We start from the raw sequence: 27,223 nt of genomic DNA on the forward strand, positions 1-27,223 counted from the left end.
AGCTGAACTGAAGTGAGTCGAGCTGAACTGAATGGAGCAAGCTGAGCTGGACTGAACTGAATAGAGCTGAACTGAACTGAACTGAGCTGAACTGAATTGAATAGAGCTGAGCTGAACTGAAGTGAAGTGAGCTGAAAATAAGTCAGAAAGAAGAGTGCCTTAGTCAGTGAACTCACCCAACACAAACGCTGCAGGGCTTGCACCCTTTTTTCTTGCTCTTCAAGTCGTCCTATTTCCGACCTTCTGACAATGCACTTCCTATCTCCCATTCTCCCTCCCCTGCCGTTTCTCCGCTAATACAACCTCATAACCCCCCATTCTTCTTCTCCTTGAACCAATAAAAAATACCATCAATTTCACGCAAAAATGATTTAAAATAAGAACAAACAATCTAAACCTTAGTTAAACCCCTGAATCCTCATGATATTTCCATTCAAATCCCATCACAAGGTACGAAGCTTAGTTTCCAATTTTAATTCACACCCTTTTTTTGCACTCTCTCGTTTATTTCATCATCACCATTGTCCCCGTGGCGATGCTTGGTTTACAAAGTTTGTTTGTACCCTTTTCTGTTTGAAACCGCAATACTTGGATTCTAATTTGCATTTGGATTATCTTGGTCGAGCTATAACCCCTCTGCTTGTGTTTCGTGTCGTTGCGAAATTGGATTACCAATATAAAAATCCCATCTTGGCATTTAAGTTCTTTGAGTTAACCCGTGTTAGATTTAGCATGATTCATAATTTTGACACTTATAATTGCTTGTTGAGGTCACTTTGTCAGATGGGTTTTCATAATAATGCTCAAATTGTTGTTGATTGGATGATAATTGATGGGTGTGAATTGGATTGTTCGGGTTTGGGTCAATTGGTTGGCTTGTTTGTGGAAGTGGGTAGGTTTGATGTTGCACGGAAATTGCTTGGTGGAGTGAAATGTCGCGAGGGAGGAGTGGATTCGTATTTGTATAACGTACTTTTAAGTGGTTTGGTTAGGAGTAATAGGGTAGATGACGCTGTTAGTTTCTTTAGTGAGGAGATGGTATCGAAATCTTGCTTTGATGTTTGTAGTTTTAATATATTGATTAGAGGCCTTTGTAGGACTGGAAAGGTGGATGAGGCGATAAGATTGTTCAATGGTATTAGAGGTTTTGGTTTGTTACCAGACATTATAACTTATAACACTATGATAGATGGATTATTTAAGGTGAAGAAGGTAGATAAGGTTCGAGAGTTGGTTTTTGAAGCTAGATCGAGGAATGAGATTACGCCTACTGTTGTAACATATACGTGTATGATATCTGGTTACTGTAAACTTGGTAGGATGGATGAGGCTTCCTTGCTGTTTCAGGAAATGTTGACCATTGGTATTAGACCTACCACCACAACGCTCAATGTTCTTATTGATGGTTTTGGCAAGGTGGGGGACATAGCTTCCGCGTCTGCTATGTATGAAAAGATGATTTCTCTTAAGCTTCAGCCTGATGTTATTACCTTCACTTCTCGCATCCATGGTTACTGTCGGATTGGACTAGTGGACGAGAGTTTGAAGGTTTTGAATGAAATGATACATATGAAATTGTCTCCAAATGGGTACACATTTTCTATTCTTATTTTCGCCTTATGCAAGGAAAATAGATTGAATGAGGCATGCAATTTACTTGGACAATTGAAGTCGAGGAATATTACTCCTCAAGCTTTTATTTACAATCCAATCATTGATGGGCTCTGCAAAGCTGGAAAGGTAGATGAGGCAAATTTGCTGGTGGCCGAAATGGATGACATAAGATGCAAGCCTGATAAGTATACTTTTACAATTCTTATTATTGGGCACTGTATGAAGGGGAGAATGATGGAAGCAATTAAAATTTTCAATCATATGCAAGCACTTAAATGTATCCCGGATTATATTACTGTAAAATGTTTATTATCATGTTTGGTAAAGGCTGGAATGCCGACTGAAGCTTCACAAATACAGAAAAGCATAGCACTAAATAATGTGGCTGTGGGTTTATCATCTTCAGAAAAACGTATCCCAGCCAGGACCAATATGGATATTGAGGTGGCTGCTTAAGCGAATAACCCGTGAAAATGCTTCATACCGCAGCTGGATCGGACTTTTTCTTTCCATCCAGAAAATTGATTAGCTGGATCTATTACTTTGTGCTGCTTTGATTTTTTCCGTTGTGTTCAGGATTACACACATCGATTTAATCACCGCATTCAATATACGCTTAACCTGCGAAGCGTCTTTGGCATGGGCACTTGGGCAGGGGGTTATGTTTAGGCAGTTTTATAAAGAGGAGTTTTTGTCAGATTTTTGACGACGGGTGCAATATTTGTCTGCCACTTCACAATTTAAAAGGGGCTCAAGCAGTTTGCTGAGCTATTTGGTCTATTTCATCATGCTCCTAAGTTCTAAATTGAAGATAGTGAAAATTCTTGGATCCCTTGGAAATGGAAATCATGCTATACCTGTTCCTCCTGCTTATGTTTGATTGGTGCACCTCAAATGAGTGCTTATTGATAAGACATCTGTTGCTTATTGATCAGCTGTTGCTTCAGGGATCTTGTTTTGCTTTTTTGAATGAGATCTTAACAATATCGCATTGTGCATCTCTTGACTTAAGTAATGTGAGATGATGGAGAATGAGGTTAGCATATATTCACAATTTTCCTGCGTTTCCTTGATCTTTTATTCACTTCTCATATGATTTCTTAATAGTGGCATGATCTTACGACTTTCCTTGTTCAGATATATACAGAGTATATAACAAGCGATGCAATACAATGCACATTTCATATCTTTGTCCTTTTATTTTTCCCTTTGCCCCATCATCCGTATGTTAGAGGATCCCTCTTTAGAAGTAAAAACGGTATTATTGCACAGTTCTATATCTACTTTAGATTGAAATACAAATTTGTCTATAAAGCCGTGAGTTTCCTTCATGCCGTCTTTGTTATGGGACCCTTGTTTAGTTTGAAGAGGCGACAAGGCGCAAGGCGAAGGCACTCGAGGCGTTCCAATTTTTTTTTTTTTTTTTTTTTTATCAAGTTTGTATTTTTCAAATAAAATTTTGGGCATCAATACCCATTTTACCATGTAAAAGAGTAAAAATTAGGATTAATGGGGAAAAGAAATGACATAATTAAGATCTAGAAGAAAAATTTATGGAAATTGCATAGAATGCATACTAGTGAGCCTGGTCAGGCGAGCCTTATCTAAAAGGCGCACCTAAAATGCACAAAGGCGTTTTGGCTAGTGCCTCATCCAAGGCGCACTTTTTTTAAACTAAGGACCCTTGTCACCTTAGTACGCCTTGCACCTTTTACGATTAATCTCGCCGTATGCGCTTACTAAACTGTTTCTATGTTGTAGTTTTGTTATGTTAATATTGCTAAGTTGTCATAATTTTTAGCAGTTGCAAAAAAATGCCATCTGTAAACCCAAACCCCTTATGCTGATTTATGAACCACTAATTTAGTATGCTTCTTAATTACTAACCAATCAGATCACCAACATCCCCATCCGTACCCACCCTAACTTCCTGCTTCCTCACCAGAACACCCCCCCCCTCCTCCTCTCTGAAGCAACCCAACCCAGCGGCCGACCACTCTCCCATCTTTGACCACTCCCCAACCCCGACCTTCCCACCAGAAACTCCTCCTTTCTCCTCCATTCTCTTCAGCCGATATTTCACAACCTTTATATCCGACCGGCCCATCCCTGTTTCTGCCACTGCTTCCGCCATCCACAGGCCACACCTGATGTCCCCTACATACATTAGAGCATCTGTCTCCTCCCGCAATTAAAAAGAGCTTGTATTTGAGTACATTACATTGCATTTTATGTCAAAATAACCTAATATAAAATCTATTTGAAGTGTACATTAGCCAACATTAAAATACATAGCAAACAATATTGAAAACACCAATCCTATGAATATCTTAGTTTTCTTTGTCTATGACCTTAACATCTCCAACGCAAATCTTCATCTCATCACATTTCAGCTCAAGCTCCTTCAAATCCATCTTCTCCTTAACTCCTTGCTTAAGTTGATTAACTTTCTCATGACACGAAACTTCAAGATGTTTTAAGTACAACATGGATGCCACAGTTGCATACCTTTCTTCTAGTTCAAGTTTGCGTGGATCTTATTAAGGTACTTGACATTGGGTAAAATCATAAATGGAGATGAAGGAGATAAGAAGAAAGAGGAGGGAAGAGAGGGTGTTGAATTTTTTCAAGAGAAAACAGAATGAAAGGGTAAAAAAAGACAGCTCCCACGCGATAAAAAGAGTAAACAAAGTAAATGCCGGAGTCTGACCAAAATTTGGCCGGATAATGGATTTTGGTGGTTTTCAACAAAATTTTAAAAATTAAAGGTAGTGTCTTGCAAAAAATTAAATGATAGGTAGTGTATTTGCAAATGAGACAAATCTTAGGTAGCTTTTGACAAAATACTCCATAGAAAATGAAAATCAGCTACTCATGTTAAGACATTTAGTGACGTGTGTAATTGAATGGGTGCGATCCTTGGTTCATATGTACTCCACCGCTTGAGGAATAATTCAAGCACTTTTCCTCTCTTGAGTCCTGACAATGAAACTGAATCACACTATATTTTTGCATCTATTCAGTTTTACAAGTTATTTAGGAGGACATGATTTGAAAACATGGAGGTGATTGGATCATGCAAAAAGCACATCACATCAGTTGATCCCCAATTTCTCTTATATCAGTCATCCTGATTTTCATCGTTGGCTACAATATAGAGACACTAGTGGAGGCCACACCTAACAACTGGCAACCGTATTGTGGATGGCAGGAAATTACTTGGATGAGGTGTGTTGGTTTCTCCCATTTTTTTTTTTTTCGCTTCAGAGGTTGCTTTGGATCCCCTTGTCCATCTGCATTATTGAACTTCTCCCTTGTATAGCATGAGTATAGTTTTTTCCTGGTGAGGGTATACATTGTCTCTTACTCCTGTTTTATTGGCAACTGTATATACAGAGTAGTTAAACAAAAAACAGAGATTTGGGAATACTGTCAAACATTCACAACTCAGCCATATCAGATTCAAATAAATAAACAGAGTTAAGAGGTCGTTTGGCTAAAAAATGGTGGTATGGAATGCTTGGAATGTGATACTATTGAGGTATGAAGTTAGAACCCCATTGCACATGTACTTGTTTGGTTAGATACTTGGATATCTTTCCCACTGTAGGTGTAGGGGGAATAGAGTTTGAAACTTGGTTTGGAGAGTCAAGCATGAGATTCTAATTGATTTAGCGTTTATCAAGTATCGGCTCCATTTCAATATACCTCATCAAACAGTGGAATTGATAAAACCCATTCCATTCCAATTCAATCCAAAACACTCAACCAAACACCTCGTAATTGCTGTTTGACTTGCTGCGTGTCAATAGCTGTTTGGCTTGTTGGCTATCGATGATAAATAGAACTCTTATAATCTGTATGCTGTTGCCATTTGTGGCTTTCAAATTGATGATTCCTGTTGGCTGTTCCCAAACATTCTGGGAAGTCATCTCGGGAGGTCGTCCTGAGTATGCATTAATCTGTAAACTGGCCATCTAAAACCATCCCAGAAATCTGAGTCAAAATGACGGATGTATGTCTAATTAAAGCCATTTAGTGACGTTCTTCAACCCACCATATCTTGCATTAGGATCTTGAAGAGTTTAGGATCCCAAAGTACCTAAGAGGGGGAGGGGGTGAATTAGGTACTTTTTAAAATTTTTAACTTAACTTAATTGATTTAAGTTAGTTAAATGAAATGATATCTCAAATACCTAACACAATCTCTTTTAAATGAAGATTAAAAGAAGTGTCGTTGGTTATGATTGAGGCAACAGTGTAACAGACTGTAACTTGTTGTCTTTGTAAAAACTGTAAACAACGTACCAACGTGACAGTATAGTAGACCATTGCTTTGAAGAAAATGAAAACGACAAACTAAAATTGCAGCGGAAAAGAATGAACGAAATAAGATCAACACAATCGGTTTTGAATTGGTTCGGCCTACACTCTATAGGCCTACGTCCAATCTAGTTCTCATTAATAATTTGATAACGTAGTTAACTCTAATTACAATTATTCTATTACACCGAGATTTCCCCACAATCTACTCCGTTTGTGCTATTTAAGAAACTACTCCGTTTCTAAAGCTCATCTAATTCTCAAGTAGTTATAAGATCAAATGTCTCTAATTTTTTCACTTAAGAACGCGAGAGACTCAATGTCGATCTAACTAAGAGAAAGAAGATATTGAGCTATGTCATACTAGACGAATAAACCATTTTGAGACTTATAAGAAATAAGAAAAGTTTGCAACTAAAAGGTTTTAGACACTTGAAAATATTAAGAGTTTTTGCAAATGTTTTCTATCTCTTTCTCAGATTTTTGCTATGTGAAATGTATTTTTCTCAAAGGAAGAAACAATCCTTTTATAGATGAAAAGGAGGAATCTTTTTAATAAAAAGAATTCAAGTTTGAAAGTCAATCCAAAGACAAGTAAGATGTGACAAAAGATTTCAGATTTGAACTTTTGTACTTGCACCAAAATGGTTAATGAGAAAAGCAAGCTTTAAAAAGTTTATTTCTTTTCCTTTTGGAGAGTCACACATGTGACTTCGACAAGAAATGAAGGCTTTAAAAGTGCTTTCAAAAGATCAATCTTAAAGCATTTAACCAATTTGGGCAAAGCTTACAAGTTACCAACTAAACCAACTAATCAGAATAGTTGGTTAGGATTCCTCACAAACTTGTTCAACAATTTAAAAGACATCTTTAAAAAGCATGGTTTACGTCTAGGACAGCAACAGTGGGCGACACTGTTGCCTTGGCATAGCAAACTCAATATTTTCTATCTCAATACTGATGACCCAAATTAAATACAAGGCGGTCTTCATCCAACGCTTCAATCGTCTTGAATCAACAAATCGATAATTCCTATTAAGTAAACAACAAATCGATAATTCCTATTATGTAAACTTAAGCGAAAACATTAGTAACTTTTGGTTTGTCATCATCAACATCAAATACCCAACATATCCTCTTTATTTTCTTGTGGTTCACTTTCAATCAATGGTCCAGACTCCAGATTTTATTCTGCGCAATCTAATTTGCTCGATTATAAAAAGTATTGAAATGATGATGTGAAGTGAAAAAAAATATTTTAGAAAAAGGATGACGTGAGAGAAAATAGACCTCTCCGTTTCTTTTAGGAAATTGAGAGCATACCCCTAATGGCCTAATATGGGAAATTCAAAGGCGACAGATGCACAATATTTTATTCAATCAACCATTGTCTAAATTTGCCTTGAGAACAAATTCACTATAATTTTCAATTGGTTCAAACACTCTGCCCGACAAACCATAACCTGTAAATTTGCATGATATCATGGGTGGATCGAGATTGGGATCAGTATGAATCTTATAGTCCCTCCTCTTCACCATACTGTATATGTTTAACTTTCAGGTTAAAGTTTCAAAATTTTGACTTTAATTAAATATATCAATATCAATATCTATTTATCTATATTATTAAAGGAAGCTTTTTTTCGAGGGATTATAAAGTCTCCAACTTTTACAAACTACCGCAAATAAATCTATATCTTAATAATTTTTAAAATAAAGTATTTATGCAATAGAGTTTGAGAGATGTTCAAACTGGAAAGATAGTACCGAAATATATCACAATATATAAAGCGGTATGATGATATCCTACCAAGCATACTTTTTTCTGTCTAATTCTATTCTTTCTTACTTTCCTCTTTGTTTCATTGCAATTTATTTATTTGTCTGCAATCGTGTTGTTTTGTTTGTTGCAATTATTACGTTTGTGAATCTAATTGTTCTTACTTAATGTGAGATCCATGAAGAATATCAAGCAATCTCACAATACTCCGACCTGCATATTAGACATGAAAGTAATCTCAAAATTCGGTATCAATTCTTCATCCATGCCTTATGCAGATTTTTTTTGTTGGTAATTTTTAGCATTTAAAATCTCAAACATGAGATCTTTTGTCGTTTTCCTCTGCTCTAATGATTTTTATTTTGAGAAAGCAGTTTTACAATTCCTCTGCTCTAATGATTTTTATTTTGAGAAAGCAATTTTACAAATTTGAAGTAATCTATTTTATTGCTATATTTACTTACTAACATATGATATCAAACTTATGTCCTACAGTTTGGCCGCATATTGCTGGTACGGTATGCATGAAGTTTTATCATGATAAACCAACACCTAAGTTTTACGTTGCCTATTTGCAACCTTCTTGAATCTTATTGTATACATACTTATATGGGCTCAACTAATCATAATAGATTTCTTTATGTATTATTTTAAATAAGTTGACGGTCTTTATAAATAAGTAAAAGCATTATTTTGGTTCCGTATTACTTTTATGAGTGGCACAATACTATAAGAAAAAATGAGCGGCACTTTAACTTTTAGTTTTCGTTTCTTCATGTTTATTTCATGATTCTTGATTATCAGGTTTTGTGTGACTATTTACAATATCCTAACGAAAAGAATTTAATGTTGGGTTTTCGTGCAGAAATTAGCCGATGATTTAGGGGTTCAGGAGGACTTTAGTAAAACGATTCTACTTCGATCATCTAAGACACTATCCTCCATTAAAATAGAAGTTCTATTATACTTTAAAAGCTTTGTAGTGCTACATAAAAAAAAGAAAAAAAAAAAGAAAAAAAAAGAAAAAAAAAAGGTAGATACGATATACCTGGATGTTTACAACTCGGGATCATCCCTTTTATCATCAACAAGATCAATTATAATTATAAATACAATCATATTCCTATTTAAAGCTACTTTATACTTGCGTTGCGAAGGCATAATTATGATTGATCTTTGCAATTGTAGGTCAATAAGGAGTTTGGTGTATTACTTTCAATAATATTGTTAATTTTTTTTGCATTGTAGTCATCCGTATATGTTACTCAGACACATGTTATGGAGTATAAACTCTACTTTAGCTATTTGTACTCCCTCATCATAAACTGGTGACATAGTTTAATATTTATATCCTAATGTTTTCCAAGAAAAGAAATCATTACGTATATGTTTTCCCAGGCACGGCCCGGGCCGTGCAAGCGGTGCGGCCGCACAGGGCCCCCGACTTGAAGGAGCCCCAATCGTAAGAAATACCCGTGTTAGTTAATAATTAATTTAACGCTTATTTTTAACATAATAATCAACTTGACTCGGTGGTAAGAGTAATGGTACATATTGCCAATGGTCTTGGGTTCGATTCTTGGGAATCGAACTCGGGTGGTATTGCTCTTTATCATTTAACTAACCATTATGCCACGTAGTTGTTGTTAAAGAATGGAAAATAAATTTGTTTATGTACTAAATTCCTTCTGGAATGAAGAAAAAAAGTAGCCATATAAAAGTACTCAAAATAGTAAAAATATATTTTTCAAATTATTCTATTAATAAAAATGGTACTCGGGGCCCCTTTTTAAGATTTCGCACAGGGCCCCCAAAATTACCGGGACGGCCCTGTGTTTTTCTAAAAAACGACTAAAGTCACATCCATCCTGAAGGAAATCAAATAATTTTACTTTTAATCGATTATAAAGAGTCCAATACTAAATTGAAGAGAAAAATAAGTATCCTAATAAGTAAGAATGACATATATATATATATATATATATATATATATATATATATATATATATATATATATAAGAGAATGAACATAGTATCATATTTTAGCCATCATCTTTATCAGATGTATAAGTTGGGTCCAGTTAGGATTTAAGAGTATTTATTAGTGATTTAGTGTGATTGTCAATTTGAGAATGGGTTACGTAAGAATTAGAGTACATACAACTGATACAAGCAATGCCAAAAGTTTTCCAACGAGATAATTAAGACACCAAATCCATAAACAACAATAGCCATACATTGTTATATTGGAGTATATCACCATTCGAAGAATATTAGACACAGTGTTAAGTCCTACTTTAAAATCCTATTTTTAGGATTAAAGTTGGCTGGTATGAGTGGTGATGGCTCTCATCTCTTAAATAAGTGATCAGAGATTCGATTTCAGACTCTTACGAATGAAAAAGCCAAACTTGGGAGGGGTCAACCCATTAAATTGCCTTCAATACTCCAAATGAGATTGACCCAAATATCGGATCCAACTGTCGGTAGGGGATACTCTTGGTAAACACTAAAGAAAAAAAATACTTCCTCCTATTCACTCATTTCCTCCCCTTTCTATTTTGCACAAGAATTAAGAAAATGATTTTGGAGCACACAAAACACTCTATTCCACTCTATCCCAGATGTAATTAAATTTGGACCACACAAAAGTTACCAAAAAAGAAAAGGGGGAAGAAAACCCGACTTACCTAAACATGAATGAGGGAGTACTATTTTTGCACAAGTTTTATACAAGTTTGATTTTATGGAAGATAATCTACAAGTTTTATGTGTCTTTGTAATGGTTGAATGTAAACATATAATTTCCGTGTTTTTTCTTATCAAGGCATTCACAAAATAGGAAAATAATAAGATAAGAATTTAATTAATTTACTCAAAATATTATGAAAGATACCATTGGAGTTCTTTTAAAATTAGAGGCAATTACTTGTTATGAAATTTTTTCTAGGGTTTTCTCCAAGGGTTCCTGTCTAGGTCTAGGTGTAGGTCTTGGCTTTCTCCTCCGACTCGAGGCTCTTCTCACGCTTCTACGTGAGATTTGCTAGGGTTTTCTTTCTTTCTTTTGTTTGCTTTGTTTGTTTTGGTTCGTTTTTGTGCAGGGCTAGGGTTTAGCGAGATCGAATGGCCACATCTTCGACTAAGGGAAAAGGGTTGATGGGAGGAGATGATTGTAGAGATGGGGAATCGTTTCTATGGGATGAAGGGACAACAGAAGAAGACGAACGTGGGTGTTTGATGCTAGTGGGAAGAATATGGGCTCAGAAATCTATCAATGTTAAGGCGGCAATTGAGACAATGATCAAGCTCTGGAATCCTTCGAAACCTATTATAGGAAATGTGATTGACGCTAAAGAGAAGACTTTTGTCTTTCGATTCGGAGTGATGCGTGATAAGGAGCGTGTTCTTGAAAATCAGCAATGGCATTTTGATAAGTTCGTGTGGTGCTTCAACGAGCCGAGTATGACGGGTAAGATGACTGATCTTCCGCTATATCATTTACCTTTATGGGCTCGTGTTTATGACCTTCCCATTTCGGGTAGGAGAAATGAGTCGAATGTGAGGAAAATTGGAGCGATGTTGGGGAAGTATGTGGGTATGGAGCTAGGGCCGAACCCGGAAATGGATAGAGCTATTCGTGTTCGCATTATCCATGATGTTAGGCTGCCATTGAAGAAACTAATCCATATAAAGATGAGCGGTGATCGTGAGGTGCCTTTCGAGGTGAAGTATGAGCGCTTGCCTACTTTCTGCTATGGGTGTGGAAGATTAGGGCATGGGGAAAAAGATTGTGAGGAGGGCCCTTTCGAGGAGCATGAGCTTCAGTATGGGGAGTGGTTGAGAGCCTCTCCTTGGAAAATTACGAAAACTGTTAAGGAGGGGTGTGGAAAGGCTGCTCGGTCATTGTCCAGCGAGTTTGATCTGGAGAAAAAACGTAGTGAGGAAGATGCGGTTGCTAGAATTATTGAGAAATTGCAGAGCATTGCTGTTGGAATGCGAGTGAAAAAGAAGGGGGATGGGGAGACGTTGCAGGTACAAGGGGGAGTAGGGAGCAAAGAGGGAGAGGATGTGATGATAGTGGAGAAGGGGGGGGGGGGGATGCTGTGAGGGGTGTCGATAAGGAGGTAGGTAGGGAGGAGGATGCTAATGTTGAGGGGATTTTTCCGGTCGACAGGGAGGTGGAGATGGGTATGGGGATGGGGAGCTCTCTGGAAATGAACGACGGGATAGGGACAGCTGGGAAGGTAACTGGTGAAGTGAGGAAGGGCAGACAGGGGAGGAGTGGAAACGCGGGGATAGGGGTGTGCAGTGGCAAGGGAAGGAAGTGGGTGAGGACTGAAAGAGTGGGAGGCGGGGAAAGTGGTGTGTTGGAGATGCCCGAGGTGGGGGAAAAACGGGAGCGTGTGGAGGAGGAGCTAGTTGGGGGGAACAAGAGGATTCATGCTATACAAGACGGGGGCGTCATTGAACCTGAGGCGGTGGTTGAGAGATCTCAACCCCGCCGGGCTCAATGAGTCTTTTAAGTATTAACTGTCGGGGCTTGGGCCACCCTGACGCAGTAGGTGCGCTCCGTCATTTGATTCGACGGGAGGCCCCGGCCATGATGTTTCTTTGCGAGACGAAACTCAATGGTCGTGAGATGCGGACTGTTCGGGCTAAGTTTGAAGGGTATGGGGGAATGAAGGTGGATAGTGTGGGCAGGTCCGGTGGGCTCGCTTTTTGGTGGAAGAAGGGGATTCAGTGTGATTTTGTTTCAGCTTCAGTTCACTATATGGATTTTATTATTCGGGAAGAGGGAGGGGACTGGAGAGTGACTGGGTTTTATGGGTGGCCTGCGGTTGCAGACCGTCATCTTTCTTGGTAGCTGTTGCGGATCCTGGGGAGACAATCTTCTTTACCTTGGATATGCATTGGTGACTATAATGAAATATTGTATGCTAACGAGATGAAGGGTGGGCAACAGGCACAGTGGCAGATGAATAATTTCAGGGAAGCGGTGGATGATTGTGGGCTTGTGGATGTTCGTTACGAAGGATATAGTTTCACCTGGGATAATGGGCAAGCTGGAGCGGATAACAGACAGTGTAGGATTGATCGTGCGATGGCTAATAGTGAATGGTTTGACAAGTTTCCGTATGCGAGACTCATACATCTCAGTCGGGAATGGTCTGACCATTCACCCATTCTTTGGTTATGGATAGGCGGGAGGAGGAAGGGAAGGGGAGGAGACGGTTTCGTTTGAAGGTTTAGGTGGGTGAAGCTGGGAGTGAGGAGGCGGTTAGAAGAGGATTCGAGAGAGGGGGATGGGATATGATGACGGCTTTGAGGGAGAGTGCGGAGGAGCTTCAGGCGTGGAAGGGGATTAATATAGGGAAGATTGTTAAATTGATTGCTACTAAACGCAAGCAAATTGAGAGACTTAATGAGGGGGGGGAGGTCGGTGGAGGAGGTACGAAGGAGGAGGAAGCTCGTTGGTGAGGTGGCTGAGTTGTGTAGGCAAGAGGAGCAGTTCTGGAGGCAAAGATCGAGGGCTCTTTGGCTAAAAGAAGGTGACCGTAATACGAGTTACTTCCACAAGCAGGCGGGACAGAGACGAGCAAAGAACCATATTAATAAACTTACTGATGAGAATGAGATGGTTCGATATGGGGATGAGGCGGTTGCGGGGGTTGCTACGGCCTATTTAAAAGGATCTCTTCACAGCGGCTCCTAGGCGTGATTTCGGGGACGTGCTGGATGGTATGGAGGGTCGGGTCAATGATAAGATGAACCGAACGTTGAGGCAGCCTTATCGCGAGGAGGATGTTCTTGAAGCTCTTAATCAAATGCACCCATTGAAAGCTCCAGGCCCGGATAGGATGAATTGTTTGTTCTATCAGACATATTGGCATATCGTTGGTCCACTGGTTACTAGCACGGTGCTGGGAATATTGGATGGTGCTCCAATGCCGGATGAGGTGAATCATACGCATATTGTCTTGATTCCGAAGAAAAAAGCTCCAGATAAGGTTAGTGATTATCGCCCGATCAGTCTATGCAATGTAATTTATAAATTGGTGTCGAAGATTCTCGCGAACCGCCTGAAGGTTTTCTTGGCTGATATTGTCTCCGTTAACCAAAGTGCTTTCACCCCGGGAAGATTGATTTCGGATAACGTGCTCATCGCTTTTGAATTGTTTCACCATATGAAAAATTCGAAGAGCAGGGAGGGGCATATGGCTATAAAACTTGATATGGCGAAGGCGTACGACAGAGTCGAATGGGACTTTTTGGGCCGTTTGCTGCGTGTTATGGGATTCGATGGGCATTGGGTTAACCGGGTTATGATGTGTGTGACGACGGTTGATAAACGGTAATGTGAAGGAGTTTTTTCAGCCAGGTAGAGGCCTCCGACAGGAGGATCCTTTATCGCCATATCTGTTTATTCTCTGTGCCGAAGTCCTATCAAATATGCTAAGGAAATCAGTGGAGGATGGCTCGCTTCATGGCATCCGCATTGCGCCACAAGCACCGGTAATTTCTCACCTTCTATTTGCGGATGATAGCATTTTTTTCCTCAAGGCGGGTGAAGAGGAGGCCATGAAGGTGAAAGAGATTTTACGTGATTATGAATTTGCTTCGGGTCAGCTGGTTAGCTTGGATAAGACAACTGTGTCTTTTAGCCGTGGAGTGTCGGATGAGAGACAGGCGAGAGTTGCGGGGCTGTTGGGGGTTCGAAAGGTTGATGAGCAGGAGCGCTATTTGGGCCTACCGACAGTTATTGGTCGGTCTAAAAAGCCGATCACTGATATAGTCCGAAATAAGCTGCTTAAGCGGCTTCAAGGGTGGCGAGGGAAGATATTGTCGAAGGCTGGTAGGGAGATACTTATAAAGGTTGTGGCCAATTCGCTCCCTACCTATGTGATGAGTATTTTTAAACTTCCAGCTGCTTTTTGTGACGATCTTCGGAGAATGATATCGAGGTTGTGGTGGGGTCATGAGGAGGGGAAGAAGGGCATTTCTTGGGTTTCGTGGAATCAAATGTGTAAACCAAAATGTGTAGGGGGAATAGGATTTCGAGATTTTCTCAAATCGAACCAAGCTCTTCTAGGCAAGCAAGCATGACGTTTGTTAACATCCCCGGATTGTCTGTGGGCTCAGTTGATGCGAGGCAAGTATTATCATGGGCGTGATTTTTTAACGGCGAACCTGGGACATAATCCAAGCTATACATGGCGGAGCATTTTAGGGGCAAGGGAGGGGTTGTTACAGGGCCTACGTCGACGGATTGGTAATGGCTTAGACACATTGGTTTGGGGTGATCAGTGGGTACCGCATACTCAGACGGGGAAGATTCTGTCACCGTGTTTTGGGGCGAACGAGGGAATGAAGGTGACTGAGCTTATGGACACGGGTAGAGGGGCGTGGAGTGAGGAGAAGCTGTCGATGTATTTGCTACCGTTTGAGAGGGAACGTGTGCGTAATATTCGACTCAGTGATGCGGACCATGACGATATGTGGTATTGGGCTGCGGAGAGGGATGGTGAGTATTCTGTTCGGTCCGCCTATAAGTTGTTAGTGGGGTTTGAGAGCGATGCTTCTGAGCCATCGACATGGGAACGAAGTAAATGGATATGGAATAACCTTTGGAAAGTTCAAGTGTGGCCACGGATCAAGCTATTCTTCTGGCAGCTGTGCAACGACGCGCTAGCAACTAAGGTAAATTTATCTTTTCGGGTCGGGAGGGAGGATGTCTTGTGTCCTTTGTGTCAGTGTCAAGTCGAGTCAAGTATTCATTTGTTTCGTGACTGTGGCTTTGCTAGTGAGGTTTGGGACAGGCTGGGGGTGCAGGTTGAGGAGACCGCGGGGCTAGGTGGGATAAGGGACTGGGTGGAAGGTTGTTGGTGGGAGATGGACAAGAGGGATTATGGGTTGTTGATGGTTGGGTGCTGGGCTCTGTGGGAGATGCGAAATCAGGCGGTTTTTGAGGGGGAGAAGGGAGAGATTGAGAGGGTGGTTAGACGGGTTCAGCGGGTTTTGGAAGAGGTAGAGGGGGATAGGGTGGCACAGTTCAAACGGGAAGGGAGGCCAGCAGAGGAGGAGAAGAATGAGCACGGTAGGGAGTGGATGGCTCCGGGTGAAGGTTGGGTAAAATTGAATGTGGATGCGGGAGTTAAGGAAGGCGTCGGTGTGGGGATAGGTGGGGTGTGTAGGGATAGTGCGGGGAAGGTACTTTGGAGCATGGCAGCGCGGAGATTGGAAGTGTGGGAAGCCCATGTTGCTGAAGCGGTAGCAGTTCTCGAAGGCCTTGAAGAAGCGGTCAAGGCAGGTCATGATGCGGTGATTGTTGAAAGTGATTGCTCTCAAGTTATAGACGGACTGAAGTCAAGGAAAACGGGTCGAAGTGTTTTTGCTCTTGTTTTGGACGATATTTTGCGTCTTTGTTCCTCTTTTGGTTCGATTGTTTTTTCTTCTGTATCTCGTAAAAACAATGAGGTAGCTCACGCTTTGGCTCATGCGTTACCGGTAGTCTCGGGACGTGTTGTTTGGCTAGACAAGTTACCTGATGTAGTAAGTCGCAATATTTCGATCGAGTAATATATTTACCCCTTTTGGGTTTCAAAAAAAAAAAAAAAAAAATTAGAGGCAATTACTTGGTTTTTCTTAGTTGTTTTTAATCTTTAGTCATTCAATGTGTATCTTAGGCCCTATTCTTTTGGACTAAATTTTAGCATATTTCAGTTTAGTTTAGTTCAGTTCTATTTAATTCAGCTCAGTTCAGGTCAATTCAGTTCAGTTCAATTATTTTCAGCCGAAAAGAACTGGGCCTTAAGTTAGGCACTTTATTCAAATGAAAGATCTGAAACATCATACGATGAAAGCAAAAGCAAATGACTCATAGGATATTACAAATAGGCTCGTGCATCGCACGGGCATTAAATCTAGTATATACTTAAAAGAGGAACTTTTGGAGCGATTTCATTGGTTATTGCTTTTGTTGAATAAATTATGTGTATAAAATAAAGATTAGTCCATATTTAAATTTAAATTATAATTACATATAGACAGTCCAAGTTTTTAAAATTACAAAATTAATTAAATAAGTTAAATAGATAATGAAGTAAATGTAGGATAAGATTGTATCAAGACTCAAAATTATTAGTTCGTTTTTAAGTCAGACTAAAACTTCGTAAAACTCAATAAGAATAAATTTAATAATTTTATGAATTAGATTATGGATCAAACACTAGCTCCAACAAAATATGGAAGCCTAGAAACGTAGGAACCAAGCTATATGCTTGCTTATTTGAATAATACTAGTTGTTGCACCGCCCTATCGGGCGCGGTGCCCCAATTTGGCAAAATGCCAAGTGGAAGCAAGCCGAGAGTATAGCAACATAAAGAGACATGGTCCTTCACATATTTAGAAATCGTGGACCAAGCATAGTAGTTAATTAGTTATTACACAACGGACGAAGATGCTTGAAAACACGATGTCTAATGCAATATAATAGAGAACAATAAAAATTATTCGGTGAAATAACAGTGCCACTAAGGCATAGACAATAGTATCCTTTTTCTCAATTTAAAGAATGGGATAACCCCACGAAAAGACAATGAATGCTGAACTAATGACCAAAAAAAATTTATGACCTGTAGGTTAACAAAAAAAATAGCACTGTAGAAAAACTCCAACCTTGACATTATCGTCGAGGGGTATCATAGTGCAATAAACAAACAAAAAGATTAGCACTAAAACACTCGACATGGATCATAAGAAAAAGGTAGCTTTTATAGGTTCATTTCTTGTACTCTAGAGTTCCAATAGCAACTTATCCCACATTGGACAATGAAGGCTGCAACATCATGCACGAAACTAAGCCCAACCTTTCCTCGCTGGCGCATACGAATTCCCATCGTGCATATTTATACAATGGTCGCCCAAACATTCCGTTCTCCTTGTCGATGCCACCACTATCTTTGGGGAAGCTTTTGCTTTCATTGATGACCTAACTTTGTGCCCATCCTGACCAAAATAATTCAAAATCAAAACAAAAAACAATAAAACTTAGGAAAAATTCAAAATTACACCCTTATATGTACACTTTTTTCAAAGTTACTCCCTTTTAAAACAAAATTTCAAAATTACTCCCTTATACGAGGGTTCCGATAAAAAATTGGTACCAAGACGCAACTCAGGTCATAATTAGACCAATTTTCCGACTAAATTCAAATTTCTTATAATTTCCTTCATATTTTACCCCTCTTCTTTTTACTCTAATATGTCCCTCCTCTCCCTCTCTGGCTTACACCTCCTTTCTCTCTGCCTACACTCGTTTCTCTCTCTTCTCTTCCTCTATCTCACTTTTCACTTCATTTCTCTCTCTTGTATCCCTCCATCTCTTGCCCCATTTTCCTTTATTTGCTGTGACATATGAAATCATTGTCAAGTTCTAACTTGCACTCAAATTCTCATTGTAGTTGTGATGGTCCAAGATTGTGCTTTTGTGGTCTTGTAGCTTCTAAGCTAACTTCTTGGATAAAAGATAATTAAGGTAGAAGATTTGAAGCATGCCAAATTTACAATCCAGTGACAAAGGAAGGTGTACGTATTTTTATTGGTTTGATCAGTCTCAAACCAATTGGCAAAGGAAGGTAATTAATGAACATAAAAAAAAATTACAAAGTAAAATAGAAGAAATAGAAATAACTTACCTAGCTAGCAATGATAAAAGAAGTTGAAATCAGCAGATTAAGGTTAATTGATTTTAACAGAATAATTTTGGCTGAGAATATTTGAGAGTGAATCAATAGTAAATTAGGATAAACTATAATAAGGTTTGTGTTATAAACAAGGGTAATTTCGTCAATTCCTTCTAATTATGACTTGAGATGGGTGTTGGTAATAATTTTTTATCAGAACTCTCTTACAAGAGTAATTTTGAAATTTTATTTTAAAAGGGAGTAACTTTGTAAAAAGTGTACATATAAGGGTGTAATTTTGAATTTTTCCTAAAACTTACAACAATATCACAAAGAATGACAAGGCTAAATAAAAAAGGCTATCCTTCCTCCGTCTACATCCCCTCATCATCCTACTCTTTCTTACTTCTACCCGTCCCCATCGTCATCCTTCTACTCTTTCTAGCCTCTCCCCTTCCTCATTCTCATCCTCCTACTCCCCTTGCCCCTCGCCCTCCTCATTTCTCTCTCCCCCTCCCCCCCTCTTCTTTAAAGCAACTTTTCAGTAAATTAGAGCCTATACATTCCTGGGTAAAAAAACAAAATTCGAGCAACCTGCAACTTCAGCAGAAGAGAAGACGACCTAGTATATGTCTACATAACTATTGTTGACTTTACTGTCTTTTATGATTTGCAACTAAAAAATTCAATCCCTACGAACATAAACTCCCATAAATCCCTCACTATGGAAGCCCTCATATGAATCATCTAGGCTTGCTTTGCTCCTTTTAGCAATAGTTAACAATCAAACTTGAAGCAGTCTTAATCTTTCCACCTAAATTATGGAACCATATAAAATTTCCATATTAATGGAGCTGGAACTAAACCCATCAGTTTTTTTTGTCTTCCCACCCAAATCATTTAAAAAAATTTGTTGGCTTTGAACCACTCACTAATGAGTCTCTATCAGCTAGCTCAAAAAAACAGTTCTAAACAACACATCAATATCAGTGGCCACAACGTAGTCATCCCTTTAATAACAATGTATTTTAATAATAAAAAAACCATTATAAACAGAGCATCCAAAAACACCACTTACTCCTCCTCCCCTGCTTCCTCTTTTCTCCACCCACCATCCCGGTCCCTTATTTTTCCCTCTCCTCTCTTCCCTTTCCTCTCCGTCCTCTCTCACTTCCCACCTCCTCCCCTCCACCCTTATTATCGTCCTCCTATGTGCTATGTTTTGATATTGTAAAAGGTCCTTTTAAATTTGTGAATTTTTTGCGCCCTATTATTCTAAAAATTTGTCGAAATCTCAAAATTTTTAAAGAACAGTTTAAAAACTTTACTTTGGATCATAAAAATTATTAATAGTGTTCTTATCACTCTTTTATTCTACTCTTCCTCTTCCTCCATTTCCCTCCTCCTCCTCTCTCCCGACATTTCCCTCTTCTCCCTTATCTCCCTATCAATCTCCTCCCTTCCCCCTCATATTAGTGTAGAGTTTTGCCGAAGTTATAGCGGGATTAGATAAATTATGAAAATGTTTTGACATAAGAGAATTAGTTTCTATATATGAAATCTTAGATCTTTGCGACAATGGAGGTAGGTATCCCAAGCTCATTCCTGTATCACATCACACAACATCACCTATCCAACTTCCCCTACCCACACTCCCAAACACAACACAATGCCGAAAACCATATCGACATAACCTGCTTTATCGTTTCTCAGAGATTATCATATCTAGTCTCTTGTTTTGTATATTTTATGACTTCTACTTACGTTGTCATTAAGTAGTCTCACTAATACAGAGGCCGATCGGGTCGACAAAACAACATTCACAGATTAGTCGATCATGTCAACAAGATTGATCACGGGTTTAATTGCCACCGATTCCAGAAGTTCAAGATAGTTTAACAATTTCGATTTTAAGTAGCCGCACTGGCCCCTTATGCAATCAAAACGATAGCCTTGACTGTTGGGCCTGGTTTACCCAGAAGCATTTTTCTATAATTAAAAGGCTTGTCAGATAGAATTTGCATTCTAAATTTGAAAACAAAAAACTAACACTACTATGTGCACCAAAGATATGAATGCTTACGCGCGAAAAAAGGTAGAGTTGTACAAGATTAAGGATAACATTTACATACTTGACCAAGTAGTACATCTTCTTTCTCGAGTTGTTCACCGTTGAAAGGATAGGAGTGACCTCTTTTCATTGTTTCTCTTACACCAATCGTATGAGAGACAAGAAGAACTCGTGATTTGATTACTACAGTAAAAAGGAAAAAATAATTAACGGATGGTTTTGAGACTTGCCTCAGCTTCAACTTCATTTAGAATGTTTGCGGCCCTTAAATGGTACTAATTCTTGTCGATTTCAACCTTAAAAAAGTAATTCACATGTAAGAGTCAAGGATCATCATACAACTTTACCTCGTTCCAAATTTATTGTAAGATCCCGGGTTAAAGAATTATGCCATCATTTTTTTCGAAGGACTCACCCCACACTTAGCTGCTGCTTATGCATCTATGTATGCCAGAACATCTTCCTGCCTCATAAAAGCTTCTTGCAGCGCCTTTTTATAAAATCACCGTATAAATTCAAAATGATGGAAGTGCTTTTAACCAGCTTTGAGCACGATTAAAATAAACCTCACATCTGATTATTCAGTCAGATGAAATCCAACTCTTCCAAGGACATTATATGCAAATCATTTTTACGGACAAGTTTAATTCAAAGAGAGTTACCAAATTGTACGGCCAATGGCGGATCATGGCTTTAGCGGGAGGGGTGCGGCCCCTGCTGCCTTTTTTAAGTTCATATGCATTTGAATATATAGATTATTGTTAGAGCCCTTCTGGCTTATTAGTTCAGTGGCGAATATTAAATCCCAAGGCAAGGGGATTAACATTGGTCCCCTTGTTTTTGCTCTAATATTCGCCATTTGCAGGTAAGATTTGAGACATGTTTGTAAATTCTTCAAATCATGGAAATACATTCACAAGCAGCAAAAGGTTTTTCTCACTGTATCCTTAGTTTATAATGGAGTAGAGATGGAAAAGGGTGAATACCTTTTTGGTGGAAATTAACTCTGCTTCTAATGCGTCCAGTCGACATATTGCAGTATTTAACAGGTCCTCTTTCTCGGAGGGCATTTGCATAAATTTAGTTTGTAAAGTAGCCACCTTCTCTTCTAGCTCGGTAAGCCTTCTTAGTGTACGTGAGAACAGATTTGTATACGCGAGCTGCAAACCCGTTGGAGGTCCAAAATCTTCTTTGGGAATTGACCCATCAATCACATCTGGGATGTTGCGATGAAGATATGAAATCAGACTGGTAGCCCCTCCACACTTTTAGAGTTGCAAATCGAATGATGCCGATCAGAGCTGTAAAGAAAGCCATGACCACCGTCAAGAATCGAAGATGCTGCCACTTTGCAGTGTCTTCGATGGATGGCTGAGAGCTTTTTTGCAACAAGTTACTGAGAGACATCTTTGAAATAGGAGTATGAAATTAGAAACATGGTGCATCAGATAATGATACATCAATTACCATACCATTAAGAAATATTCTCTCCATTTTTTTTTATATTGTCCTCATTTGACTTTAGCGATCAACCGTTGTCAACTTTGACGCCTTTCAAAAAATTGATGATATGAAAATTAACAGTTGAGATAAATTAAACATGATAAATTTCACCAAGTAATTTAACTATTTAGGGAAAATTATGGTGAAAACTGATAACGGTTGACCATCGAAAATCATGAGGGTAATAAAAATGAGATTGAGGTACCACAAAATACAGACACAACCGCCCCACCCACAAAATACAGAAACAAGTTAAGTTTGCGTAGAAGGTCGTGTATGCCCCCGGTCACCCCGCGCCAGGCCTTCGCCCCCTCTCACTGAAACTGACGAAAAAGAAGCCATAGGGATATTCTCATTCCAAACTGAGTATAGCTTATAAGTAATATAATGCTGCACGGTCGAAAATGCGATTGAACCATTGATCTTATACAACAAAATTATAGCATTATCCATAAGCTGGTAATGCTAACCTCTAGATGAATTTGTCTAAGAAGTAGAGAGTTCCCCAAAAAATGTACCATCCTGAACCTTTGCAACTGGTAAATACTCATCACTATGATGCAAGGGACAAGTAGAACTAACAGTTTCCGCAGCCCTACCACAAGGTTTTACATAAGAAGGTTTCTTTGTTGAATCATCTAATTATCTACGTATGCAACCAGATAAGAAATCCAAGAGATGTAGTAAAGAATTTGAATCTAATTCTACTTATCTCAAATTTAAAAGAAAAAATATAAGCCATTGAGCTTACGAATGCTTCACATATCACCAACATTTATACGAAAAACAATGACGAATGATCCAATTAACATCGACTAAAGTTAATTAACTTTCATTATGCACTTACTTCTTCAACTGACATCAATTTTGATGGAGAAGCGACAGGTACTCTGGAAGAAGATAATTCTTCAACCTCCAATCCAGATCCTGCAGTTGAAATGTCATTAAATTCATCTGATACAAAAATTAGAGAAGCAACACGAAAAGAGTGCTTATGCGAAATCAGTAATGTTAGCCCTTCAATGTGGTTTCCGTACTATATATTTTAGAAAGTAAAAAAAGGTTCGTTCAAGTAGCTAAGAGTACCATGTTGTCACAAGCAATCAAACTTCCTTCAGTGTTTGAAATAGCCACCTCGGCTTCACCGGTTTGGATGGTCGGAAACGGTAATTCAAAATGAATAAGTTAAATTAGCGAAGTGAAACAAGTATCAAGAGTCAAACATAAGCGCCAGTAATGCCGGAACACGACTGCTCATTTGTGACAACCTTTAAAATATCAGGTTAGCTTGTTCTTCTTCTTGTCACGGATTATTTCATTTGAGAGACAACATAGATGAAACCAATAGGTAGAAAACGGACGCCAATAATACCCTAAAAAAAAAAGGACATGGCACAGAAATGAAATCAATTGAGGAATAAAAAATGAGCAAGATAAAATCGTAAAAAATTGCTTTCGCTGCCACTCTCACCTCCATAGCCTGGAATCTTGTTCTCCCTTCCAATGCCGATTGAAACTGCACACTACACACATCAAAAAACAAACTGCAATCAATAAGAGTTCAAACAAAAACCTAAATTCTGATATGAAATCAAATGAGGAATAAAAAATGAGCAAGATAAAACCGTAGAAAATTGCTTTCGCCGCCACTCTCACCTCCGTAGACTGGAATCTTGTTCTCCCTTCCAAAGCCGCCTCAAATGAACTCAGAAATTGTAAGCCCCAAGCATAAGCTTTCATATTATGAACAATCTACGGTATTCCAAGGTCCACCATCTGGGCACCAAATGTCGATCTTGGAAGCAGATTCTTGAAAGTCATGACATATAGCACGTCAATAGGCATATACAGAGATATGTCTCGTAATGGAGTTGTTCACGGATGAAAGAAGCAACTGTGTTAGGAGATAATTTTTGGATTATGATAAAATAAAGTAAAATGACTTTCTAAATTGGCTACCTATAGAAATCAATTGAGAGATTGAGCAAATTAACCTTGCTTGATTACTTTAAATACAGGATTACTGTAACAAATAATTCTGTAACAAATTTCTTACCTAATGTAGTTGTTCCTACCTCCAATTCTATTTCCATTAAACTTGCATTAATGCCATGAAGTACAACCTGTTTTTACATTGGCTGCCATAAGTTTATCACGAATCTCCTCCTTAATCGAGCTTGAAACCTGCAGTTAATATCGTCGAGACAGTCACCAACAAAGTACAGTAACATAATCTCTGGGGCTCTTGTCCACTGCTGCTCTTACACCAAAAGCAAAACAAAATTTTTTGTCCCTAATGTCATGCAACTAATTTCAAATTTAAGCATTATCCCCATTGTAGTGACAAGAGTTAAACTTAGTACCGAATACAATTGATCTAAACAACCAGAGAACAATATGCAAACATGAAACAATCCCTGAAGCAGCCAACACAGGCAGGCATCAGTAAACGATCAGCCTAAGAAAAGTAGCATTGTCGACTCCGTGTAAAAAAGCAAAAAGAGAAAACATAATCGTATAAGCTTGAAGATACAATGGAGGTAATATACTCAAGTTAGCCAATGTCTAGATTCTTATTGATAGTATTATTTCGTGTTATTGCTTTAGCCTTTTTGTTGCCTGCAATATCCACATTTGATTTCATATACTCTGGACTTTAGCAGCTTCATGGGGCTGTCCCTACCTCCAATATCCAGCCAACGACTAAAAAACGGCAAAACTACAAGAAATAACATTTTATAGGACTAAAACACTAATTTCGAGTTCTGTGAGAGGACCGAATGAAGGGTGGCAGCAAAAATGCCTTTTGATTAATGCATATTTGTTTATGACTGCTTCCGGCATTGAAGGCATCGGTTCCCGCAAACCTCAGGTACGAAATAATGAAACAACTAACCCACATGAATTCAGTCCGTAAAATAGTCAAATAAATATGCATAATGATAATTATTAGTAGTAATAAAAACAGCGTAATGGTGAATTATCAACAGATAAGACACCAAGAATCGCTACACAATCAAACGTACCATGGAAATCATGGAATGTTAGATGAAATCACGATTAGCGCTTGTGTATAGCAAAAAACAAACAAAAACATCACACTTTCCACGGCGTTAATTAGTACTAATTGTTATTGGAGTATCAAAGGAATATCAAATCATGAAGTTTAGAGAAGGTGATAGCCAACCGTACAACAAGAGCAAAAACATGAAGAGAGAAATACCTAGTCATTTGTCAACTTAAATGCCTCCGGCATCGAAGGCACTGGTTCCCGCCATTTTCAACAACAACTGTAATTGCACAAAACAAAATGTAAGAATCAAATTAATAAAAATAATTAACTTTGTTGGTGTGATTCTGTAGATACCCTTTTGAGCCACAAATTAATACATGCAATCAATTAAAACCTCCAAAAAAGCCCCAAATTATTGCATGTCATCAATTTAAACCCGAAACTAAACCCTAACTTATGTAATTAAATTCACAAATCAATAACAGATAGGAAGAAATCACACAATTCAGCAGAGCAACTAACCTGCTACTTGTTGGTGACAGATTCCATTCTTGATCGCCATTGTTGTTGCTTTAATGAGTAAGAGAAACGGAAGAAAGATTCAGCAGGGTACATTATCACGCCTACAAAACCCAGAAATTAAATTAGGAAATAGCTTAATGGTGGTGATAAATTGGTACACATAAAGAAAGAGAAATCGCATCAAGTAAAGAGAAAGAGAAAATGATCAGAGAGAAGAGGAGGAAAGAACGATAAAGAGTATAGAAAAAAGACAGGGGTAAAATGGGAAAAAACAACAGGAAAATCACCCGGATTCAATTGCATGCAATCAATTTAAACCTAAGAAAACCCCAAATCAATTGCATGCAATCAATTTAAACCCAAAAATAAACTCGAAGTTACTTTAACTCACAATCAATAATCACCTTAATAGTTAGAAATTCAGAATAGTGAACAGGATAACTTACCTGCTACGTCTTCGTATCGGTAGGATTGAATTAAATCATAGCTATGGTTGTCGATTCGATAAGTGAACTGCTTTCTGGAAGAGGAAGAGGAAGAGGAATTATGGTGATTGTTTTGGTTAGGGTAAGGTTAGGGTTCCTACAAAACGGGTGATTTGGTACAGTGTTAATGAAGAAATATAGAGGTATAAAAATGGAGAATGATGAGCAGCTTGGAACACGAAAAGAGGAAGGAGGAGGAAAATAGAGGGAGAACTTTAGTTGAGCCAAAAAAAAGGGCACGGAAGTAATAAGAAGTAAAGGTAAGGGCAGAATGGGTAAAAATGCTCAAAAGTACTGTTACAGGAACAGTAGCACATCTTTAGGCTTTTAAAAGAGTATGGATTATTACTCCAAAATATATATGAGTCCTAACTCCTAACTCCTAACTCCTACAACACATAAAATTCATCAACACCGATCATTATAAATAGTTAGATGATGTTTACTATCATCCCCCTAATGTTCCATTATTATTTATATTTTCACGTTTCTATGCATGATAAATTGATAATGTTGATATTGATGTTTTGATTTTCGTAAGACTAATTTTTTTTTCATGAATGTGCAGGTCAGTGCTTATAATATAGATTTAATGTGTTGTAAAAGACTTTGATCGACCTTTTTACAAGGTATTTCAATCCTTTATCCACTATATATTGTAGCGAAAACTCAAATTACATTTCATATGAGTTCTTTATTCTTTATTTTACATGCGTTAGGAGAAAGTTATTTGGGTGGAATCTTAGGAAAATTTGAGTTATTGTGAGTAGATTTAATAGTCTTAAGAAAGACACGCATTCATCTTGAGTTACCTATTGAAAAGTTGAATTGTCATATATACATGGTTTTAATTTGATGGTTTTTGCTCTACTTAATTCATTCGTCAACTATTGTACATCTCTGATCATACTATTTTGTCCTTGTACTTTTGACAAGAAGCGCTTAATTTTTATTTGTGTTTAACCACAAGAATTACCGATGAAGTAATGATGAACTTATTTTGTGAGTTTGTGTTACATTTATGACGGTTTTAATTTTGCAGGAGTCATTCAATTCGTTCAACTTGAAAGTTCATGAGTAGTGAATATTGTGTTTAGATAGTTGCATCAAATAAAAAACCGGTTCTGATACGATTTCGCTCAACTTCAAGATGCACTAGAGTTTTTCAAGTGTCTTGCATGATTATTTTTCAACTATCAGATAAAACATGTATCAAGATACACTAGAGT

The 27,223-nt window shown here is 38.3% G+C and overlaps 1 protein-coding gene across 3 annotated transcripts; it reads left to right on the forward strand.

The window, feature by feature from the left end:
• The first annotated feature begins 240 nt into the window (after nt 1–240).
• On the forward strand, nt 241–27,223 carry LOC141586809 (uncharacterized). Of its 3 annotated transcripts, none has more exons than XM_074408174.1 (3): nt 241–2,650; nt 4,638–4,842; nt 27,037–27,223. In XM_074408174.1, the coding sequence occupies exon 1, from the start codon at nt 421–423 to the stop codon at nt 2,068–2,070; it is 1,650 nt and encodes a 549-aa protein (XP_074264275.1). In that variant the 5' UTR covers nt 241–420; the 3' UTR covers nt 2,071–2,650; nt 4,638–4,842; nt 27,037–27,223. The 3 variants fall into 3 exon arrangements, with proteins under 3 accessions (XP_074264275.1, XP_074264274.1, XP_074264273.1); XM_074408173.1 differs by lacking the exon at nt 27,037–27,223 and adding an exon at nt 5,011–5,118; XM_074408172.1 differs by lacking the exon at nt 27,037–27,223 and having other exon boundaries at nt 4,638–5,118.

Source organism: Silene latifolia, chromosome 6 (assembly GCF_048544455.1).
Source record: "Silene latifolia isolate original U9 population chromosome 6, ASM4854445v1, whole genome shotgun sequence".
NCBI classification, from domain to species: Eukaryota; Viridiplantae; Streptophyta; class Magnoliopsida; order Caryophyllales; family Caryophyllaceae; genus Silene; species Silene latifolia.